Genomic DNA, 9,626 nt, shown 5'->3' on the forward strand with positions numbered 1-9,626 from the left:
TATAATGATGTATATCAAATTATAATGACAAGCTTTCAAATGATCAAATGTGGTATGTAAATCCTTAAATAGATCATAATGAAGTTAAGTTAGGATGAGATCATATCCAAAGTCAACCATTTTGCATGTGTTTGTCACCTAAGAATATGCTACATATATATAAATGTTTTATTTCCAGTTGTTAATCATAATCAAGTTAGTTAATTAGAGACCATGTCCAAACTCCAAAGTCAGACCATGTCTAAAGTCAACTCCTTATGCATGTAAGAACTAGCATTGATACTCGTGCAAAAACAACAAAAGCAATTAAATTTGTATTCTATCGGAAGGATTCTAATGGCAGATGGTTGATGACGTTAGTTATGGATTGTTTTACACGACAACAAAAGCAATGAAATTTGTATGTTTTCTCAATTATAGACACGATATGATAGTTAAGATTACAAGTTTTACCGGTCAGTAGAAGGATCTCTTTGGCCATGACAATAGTTAAGATTACAACTTGAAATGTAAATGTCATAAACTAAATGAATCCTGTACATTCAGAGGTTTTCTGAACATCCTTGATGCGTATCACAATTGAACAATTCAATAACAATTTAGGTGAAACAATCTTACTATGAACTTTTTTTGTTTGGTATTCTATGGTACATTTGTAGAAAAAGCCTTAAAGGGACTACTAGTGGTCAAAAAAGATAAGGCCCGAGAAAGAAATTCGATAATTGTCTTTCGTAAGAATGTTTCTCCATCGATCAGCTGTCTCCATTGCGCGTCAATCATCTGCTGCTGTTGGGGGAAATCATTAAGAATCTCTCAAACAGAATTATTTCCTGAATTCAGTGTTCTTGGTCTTGAAGCCACTTGGAGGTTTGTCGAGATTTAATGTGGGTGGGTGTTTTTCCCTTTGAGGTTTCTTCTGGACATATATATTTTTCCATTCTTTTGGATGGATCTCTCACGGACAACTAGCCCACAAGATCATCTCTGCACCCAAAAAAAAGAAACTAGTAACAAAACATAGAAAACCCCAATAATTTATTTAGAACTCGAACCCATGATATATTTAATTATGAGGCTTCTAGGTACCTCACCTCAACCAAGTTTGAATTTTTTATATTATACATGATAAATCTTAGAATAAAGTAATTAATAAGCATTTAATACATTAGTTAATTTCTATTTTTAGAATTTTTCAACTATCATATGCCCATTAAATTGTATGGCATAATAATTTGGCAAAACTTAGCCCAATAATCATGGATAGGTTTTCAGATATTTAAACCTTTTAAAAAATAAATACTGATTATAGGATAAAAAGCGGCTGATTATTGACAAAGTTACCAAAATAAAAGAAAATATAATTTTGTCATTGTTTGCGGCTGAAAATTGTGCCGGATACAAAGGAGCAAAATTAAAGAAACATTTAGATGACGTGGTCACACGTGATTTGTCGGTCAATATGTCAACAAAAATCAAAAGAAAATGATGGGGAGAGAGCATGTAGTAACAAAACGGAAAAAGAAAAGAAAAAAAAAACAAAAAAACATGTTGGTGGTGGCCGGTGAGTGGTGCAAGATATCAGGTGCAGTTTTATATATAGTAATGGGAATTCACTCAGCCATTAGAAGAATCCATATATTAATATTGATATTAAAGCATCATTACCTCAAGAACACATAAAAAGATGAAAAGGGGGGGGGGGGGTGTTTCTTTAAGTTTAGTATACAAAACTTAAAAGATTTTGGTCGCCAAAATTTAGACAAAATTTATTCCGAAAGAAAGAGAACTTTTAGACAAAATTAAATTGCTTTTTTGATATAACAAGAGCAAGTGAGGTTGAGATAGTGGGACAATAAGAATATTGTTGTAGGGGCTTGAAATTGTCAAAAGTATTATAAAAACCCTTCCTTTTACTTTATATTTTTAGATTACCACATTTAGCAAGGGTCAACGATTGTCAAGATTATCTTTGGAACCAACTCTTAACATTTTATTTCCTTAGTTATTCCTAAAATGTCCTATTTGTTATGATTAGAACTTGAAATCTTATATAATTAAACATGTTAACATATCGTGTTTGATTATTAGGCTGGTGGTTCATCTCGACGAGTGACAAGTGAGTAACTCAATCATGGAAGTTCACTAATGAAGTTTTATCCAAATGTATGCTTTTCATCCAAAAGTTTCATCCATGTATGCTTCTTTTCATTGAAATGTAAGTTTCTTTTAATTTGTAATGAAGTGGCCTGCAGTTTAGGTAACTAGGATTCATGGGTTAAGCAACCTAAATTTGCCTACTTTGCAGCAGGATACGAAGGATAAACTGGTTTGGATTAGTAATGAAGGGAATGAAAAGCAATTTTCTGTGGGAAATGTTTGGAATGATATTAGGGACAATGGGTAAAGAGTTTCATGGGGAAAGATTATCTGGTTTAGTCAGTGCATACCCAGTCATGCTTTCATTATGTGGTTAGCAATGAAAGAAAAACTACAAACTCAAGATAGATTGAAAAAATGGTACCCTTCTACTACCTACTCATGTACCGTGTGTGATAAACAATCTGATTCATTGGATCACGTGTTCTTTGAGTGTAAGTATTCAAACTATATTTGGAAGGAAATGAAAGGAATGATGGATGGTACTAGAATTCCTAATAAGTGGCAGGAAATCAAATACTGGTTTTGCAACATTAAGCATAATAATTTTGTGAGAAGTGTTGTTGTTCAAAGGATCACTTTTGCTGCTTGTGTATACATTATTTGGAAGGAAAGGAATTCAAGAGTTTTCAACTCCTAAGGAAAAACTTAAGGAGTAGGTTGTGGATGTCATTGGTAATAGATTAATGAGATTGATATTTAAAGATGGGAAAACATATAATGAATTAAAGATGAAATGGAATCTTTGTTAAAATGAAACAAAGAAAAAAAAAACTCACTAATGATGTAATATACATTTATTTTTACCGCGAGTTTAACCGGTTCTAATTTTTTTTCTTTGAATGTGTAGTTCCATTGGAGAGCCAAATTATATGAACTCATTTCATTCCTATTCCTTGGTTTCTTCAAGCTGCTTCCCTCTTCTCTTTTCAGCCTTCTATTGTCTTCACCGTCTTTACTTTCACTTGCATCTGGTATAAGTCAAGTACTAATACCGAAATATAATCGTCCAAATAGAACCCAATTGACAAAGTAGTGCATTGCAATTTGTGTGTGACAAGATGTAACCGAGTTGAATCGAATAGATGGTGTACCTTTGCTATGTTTTGCATATTCAACCACAACACGGCTTCCATTGATAATTTCCTCATTCAAGTGAGCTATTGCCTTCTCTGCATCATTGGAGTCCCTGAATTCATATGATCATTCATATGAATAATATAAACCAGATGTTTTTCCAAATGTTTACCAAGATACCTTTTTTTTTTTAAAAAAACCATTGATTATAGGATAAGAAGCGGCTGATTATTGAATATTTTACCAAAATAAAAGAAAATATAATTTTGTCATTGTTTCCGGCTGAAAATTGTGTCAGATACAAAGGAGCAAAATTAAAGAAAGATTTAGATGACATGGTCACACATGATTTGTCGGTCAATATGTCAACAAAAATCAAAATGAAAATGAGAGGGAGAGAACAGGTAGTAACAAAACAAAGAAAGAAAAAAATATGTTGATGGTGGTGAGTGGTCTAAGATATAAGGTGCAATTTTATATACAGTAATGGAAATTCACCCAGCCACTATAAGAATATGTATATGAATATTGCATTACCTCAAGAACACAGAAAGAGATGAAAAAAAAGGGGTTTTCTTGAGTTTTTTTTAGATGGGATAAGGAAAGAAATAATAGGAAAAAAATGTAAAATCTTCATTCTTGAGTTCTTTTTATAAAAGAAAGGAAAAGAAATGATTGGAAAACTTATGAAATTTTGGTCTTAATATTTTCTTGCCAAATTGGCATGATTTGGAAAGAAAAGAAAGGTTAACTATGTAAAAGTACTATTTCACCCTTCAATCTATTTCTAATAATTTATTAAGGGTATATTTCTAATAAATGTTCCTTTCATTTTCTTTCATTTACACTATATTCTTGAGTTTATATTTATAAGAAAAACAATGATAAGATTAGACATGAGAAGAGAAGAAAAGAAAGTATATAGATATAATGCATTCTCAAGTTTAACAAAAAATGAAAGAAATGATAAGAAAAGAAATAGTTGATTACATTCTTGAATTTAAATGAAATTAAAGGAAAGAAAAAAAGATATACTTTTACACATATAGTCTTTTGTAAAATGAGTATTAGATATAGCTTGAAGGGTGGACTGGTAATTTCATACATTTATCCTTTCTTTTCCATCACAATCATGCCAAAACTTTGGGACTTAATACGTATAAGTTTTCCTATCTTTTTTTTTATAAAAAAAACTCAAGAATGACAATTTAGAAAAAATTTCTATCATTTCTTTTCTTATCTTATGGAAAAAAAAACTCAAGAATGTACTCAAGAATGTAAATAATCTTTTTTATTCTTTTTTTTTTCCTTTCATTTTATTTAAAACTCAAGAATGCATTATATGCATACAATTTCTTTTCTTCTCTTACCTTATCCAATCTTATCATTTCTTTCCTTTTAATTTTTATCTCGAGAATGCAGTGTAAGTTTAGTATAAAAAAAATTTTAAGAGAAAGAGATGAAAAAAAAAAGAATGAATTTTCGTCGGTCGCCAAAATTCATTCCGAAGAAAAGGGAATTTTTGGACAAAATTAAATCAGCTTTTTTGATATAACAAGAGCCAACAATGAGGTGTTTTGACAGTGGGACTATAAGAATATTGTTGGAGGACCTTACAAATTATAAAAACTACTATAAAAACCCTTCCCTTTACTTTATATTTCTCAAATAGCCTCTTTTTAGATTACCACATTTAGCAAAGGTCAACAATTGTCAAGATTATCTTTGGAATCAACTCTTAACATTTTAAATAATTTGTAGTTTTTGCCTTTATAAAAAAAAACAATGCCAAAATAATACTGCCAATTCTAATGACTTTCTTGTATTGATACTGCTATAATTCGATGTGAACAATCTTTATTCAATTGTGAAATTTTCAATAACTTTTCAACTTTAGCTTTGCAATTTGATTGCATACACCATGAATGACAGCAGTTTGGTATTTTCATTACTATATTGCAAGGCGAGGATATTTAGATACAACTGCAATGCAAGTTGGTTACTAGCTAGCTTTATGTGTATGTATGCTAGCGAACCATGATGATTGTTGCGGGTTTATTGGTACATAGGGCCGTTATGAGCTTAATCGCATTGTAATGATTTTGTATGTTTAGGGCGTTGTAATGAAGGGTGAATGTAAATTGAACAGAACAGAACAAAGATAGTTAGCATAAACAAAAGACTACCTCATGAAGCACCGGGTTCCTAATCTTAATCAATTTTCTTGTATGTTCTTTTACTAAATCATATGTACCATAAACAAGAACAATGCCTTGACAGATCATTGCTCGTGTACAAGTTTGTTGAGTAATAATGTCAAAAGGGCGTCTCTTCTCTCGGCCCGGCTCTCTTCTCTAGTCTTTCTCTGTTCTTCTTTCTCCCTCCATGACTGCTCCGATCTTAGCCTCTCCATTTCAATCCTCTCCATTGATTGGCGCCATTCCTGCTCCAATAATTGTCTTTCGTAAGCATGTTTCTCCATCAGCTGTCTCCATTGCGCGTCAATCATCTGCTGCTGTTGGAGGAAATCATTAAGAATCTCTCGAATAGAATTATTTCCTGAATTCAGTGTTCTTGGTGTTGGAGGTTTGTCTGATGTTTGTGTGTGTTTTTCCCTTTCAGGTTTCTTTCTCGGAGGAATGTTGACTTGTGTAAATTTTGTAGGATTCTTTTCTTCATCCTCGTATTCGTCTTCAGACATTTCCTGGAGTGATTGATATGAATCTGTTCTTGTGATCCTTTTCTTGGAATGGCTAGAAGTGCCTTCGCGGTCAAGGGGTGTTTGTGGTGTGTTAATTGCTCTTTCAGTAAACAGTGTGTGCAGTTCCTCAAAGAATGGGAATGAACGGGTGTTATCTCGATCAGATGTTTCCTTTCCCTGCATCAAAGATTCAAAACTGTGAGAAGAAAAATAGCTATTAAGGATGAATCAATACACTATTAGCAAGAGACGTGAACACTGTAAGCATCTATCAGAAAATATCTGATGGCAATTCCTTTAGAGGTCAACTAATCGCATGCTCATATTAAATAAACACCTCTTAACAATTTGGCATGTTGTTACTTATGAGATTAACAATAACATCAACCAAGCAGAGGTAAAGATAGGAAAGATACAAGAAACAAATAAGAGAGCATGTAAATATTCTAGAGTTCCATCATATAGATATTGTGAGATTTAAAACCAGAGTAAGTGTTTTGAAAAGCAAACAAGATGTTACTGCAAAAAATGTGATTGAATCAAATCATGACTTGTGAAATCACAATAAGTGCCTATGAAAACACTGATGCAAACACAACCTTGTATTTTCTAGCAGGTTGAGGGGAATGTGATATTATCAGTACTTGCACAATGATGTCTTTGCATGTCACTTCTTTGGGGCACGTCTGTGGCTCATCTAAACTCCTACTTCAAAGAACAATATACAGTCTCAAGCAGCATTCTTTCAATTTATATTGTGACAACTACCATATGTATTTCATTAAAATGTTCAAATTTACGTTGTATCCTCATCGTATGTGCTATTCGGCTCCAGTGCTCCACTTCTATTTGTTGGGTTGGTTTTAGACAAAAATAATACTCTAAATATACATTACTATGCATGTAAACTCCCAGAGCCGCCCTTTTCTTTTATGCTTCTTTTCTAAAACTTTGGAAAAAAATTTCACACGAACTCATACCACACAAATCATCATCATTGTATCCAACATAAGCAACTTAATTTGATACTGTGATATACAATCGGCCATCATAATTCACTAATTCACAGAAGTTATACATTAAAGCCTCTGCATATTAAGATAACTGGAAAAAGTTTTAAAATATAATACTGCTATAGAGAAAAAGTAACATTATATCACCCAATAACATTTTAGAGACCGTTGACTTACTCTGAGATTGACTCTTGTCCTCAGAGTTCAAGCATCTTCAAATCATTTATTTAGATGTCAAAAGTTTGTTAGCTATGAAATAATAGGTATCTGAACCCTTTCTTCACCTATTCAAATACTGTATCCAGTAAAAACCTATACAATCATCCGAATACTAGCCCCGAAAGAATATCACTACCAGCTTTACTTGCATTCAATACCAGCAAAATCAACAACTACCATGCTTGGTTATTTTCATGGTCTTTTTGCCTCTCCCACACACTTTATGTTGTACAAATCATCGGTTATTATCAAAAGTTTGTTAGCTATGAAATAATAGGTATCTGAACCCTTTCTTCACCTATTCAAATACTGTATCCAGTAAAAACCTATACAATCATTCGAATACTAGCCCTGAAAGAATATCACTACCAGCTTTACTTGCATTCAATACCAGCAAATTCAACAACTACCATGCTTGGTTATTTTCATGGTCTTTTTGCCTCTCCCATACACTTTATGTTGTACAAATCATTGGTTATTATCAAAATTTGTTTTTTAAAACTTTGATTTGCACATTATGCTTAGAGTCTTGTAAGAATCTAAATATCCGTGAGAAGCAAAGTAAGTCACTAACTTTATAACTTCAACTGCATATTTTAAAAAATTTCAATTCACCGCTCCTCACAAAAATGTTCCGTTTCTCACTTTACTTATAACTCTCCAGTCATTCCCTATGATTTCAATGTCCCAAAAGGTTCATTTTCCGGAAACCCCAACCGAACCACATCAAACTTCTTTAGGCCCATCAGGTGAGAGGTAAATAAGCTCACACAACGATCAAATCCAAAGGAGGCCCAACCAGCTGATCCAACTTCATAAAATAAAATTTTGTGACAAATCGGGTTCCTTCGTGATTCCTATAGGTATTGAACCCGATACATACAAAATCACATACCCTAATTTCATAACCAACTAAGTTACACACTAAAACACCATTTTTCCAAGTTCCAACAACTAAATTCTTAAACTTCCACACAAATCAGAGATTTCCTAACAAACTAACCAACAGTAAATCACATTATCAATAACTTAATCAATCATACACACAACTAATTCACAATAAATAAAGAAACCCGACTGGTAACAACTTCTAAGATGTAAGGTATTCCACACAAATATTTACAAATTATCTACAACAGGGCTAAAACCCACAATCATTTGGTCAAACAGGTCAAAGCGAACGCCTTTCTTAAGCAAAATCGTAAAGAATTTATACCTTATAACGAGTAACAAGATTCTTCCACTTGCATTTACATTGATCAGGAGTTCTTGAATACCCCAACTCCTTCATTTTCAAAGAAACAACTTCCCACAAACTCTTATTCCTTTTTGCCACATTAAAATCCCCTTCCAAACTCCCTCGAATCGATATAAAGTCTTTCGTCTCTTGTTGACTCCACATCGGCACCCTTGAATACTCTTCTGTAGTATTCAATGGAACAGGAACAGAGATAGGAGCATGAACAGGAATCATCATATGATTGAATCGAGCTAGGGTTTCACTGTTGACATCACCGGCGGCGCCACCGGCACCACTGCTGCTGCTGCTGAACATTTTTTTTTTTTTTCTTGTTTTTGACAGGTGGGGTTTAAGGAAAATGCATAAATTTCTAATCTTTTTGGTTTGAAAGATGGTGAGTGAAGCAGTGGTGGATTGAAATGTATATGGGTTTGGCATTTATGTATAGAAGTCAATAAAGTGTTTTTTGCTAGGTTGACTATGAGGTGGGAAAACATTGCAAGTTTTTCAATAACTTGTCTTTTACGGGTCAAGTCAAATGGTACACTGCATTAAACTTAACGACAAATATAATTACAGTTTTAAAAGTTATTATTAAAAACTTATTACATCAATAAAAAATTATATTTTATATTTAATAATCGTTCTTTTGAATTTTCATAAGAAAAATATAAATTTTAATGCATCAAATTAATTAATACTGACAGCTCTAAGGGTTGTCATTCACAAAACTCTAAATTTAAATAGATGTACATTCGTGTTATGCGGCGATAAGTAATGGTAATGATGGTAATATGTGGTGGTGATCGTAACAATATGATAATTGAAGTAAAAATAAATTGATGTAAAAAGGATTGTGAAGTATATGTTGTACATAATTTCATTAAGAATATTATTAGAATGGAAAATGAATAATCCTCCTAAAATTAGCCAAAAAATCCTTCTAAAAACTTTAAAACATGACTAGTGTTATCCACTAATTCTCTTTTCTAATCTCACCTCCTGATTTTGTCACATGTCTCAATCTAATAGTCAAGATAATTTTTAGGCTATTATATTATGAAAAATTATCATTTCCTTATTGGTATATTATGTCAGGATATTTAACTTAGTTAATAAATGATAAAGGTAATTTTGGTAGTAGCTTTTATCTTTTATAAATATTAAAAGAGAAACTTTAATTATAAAATGAAGAAATCAAGACCATCCATTAATTTTC

General features: G+C 32.3%; 1 protein-coding gene across 1 annotated transcript; it reads right to left on the reverse strand.

The window, feature by feature from the left end:
• Positions 1-5,357: 5,357 nt before the first annotated feature.
• On the reverse strand, positions 5,358-8,796 carry LOC122602053 (trihelix transcription factor GT-3b-like). Its single transcript, XM_043774786.1, has 2 exons — positions 8,384-8,796; positions 5,358-6,112 (listed from the first exon to the last, which is right to left on the reverse strand). Exons 1-2 carry the CDS (start codon positions 8,720-8,722, stop codon positions 5,516-5,518), a joined length of 936 nt encoding a protein of 311 aa, XP_043630721.1. The 5' UTR covers positions 8,723-8,796; the 3' UTR covers positions 5,358-5,515.
• Between the last annotated feature and the right edge of the window lie 830 nt (positions 8,797-9,626).

The sequence above is a fragment of the Erigeron canadensis genome, chromosome 5 (genome assembly GCF_010389155.1).
Source record: "Erigeron canadensis isolate Cc75 chromosome 5, C_canadensis_v1, whole genome shotgun sequence".
NCBI lineage: Eukaryota > Viridiplantae > Streptophyta > Magnoliopsida > Asterales > Asteraceae > Erigeron > Erigeron canadensis.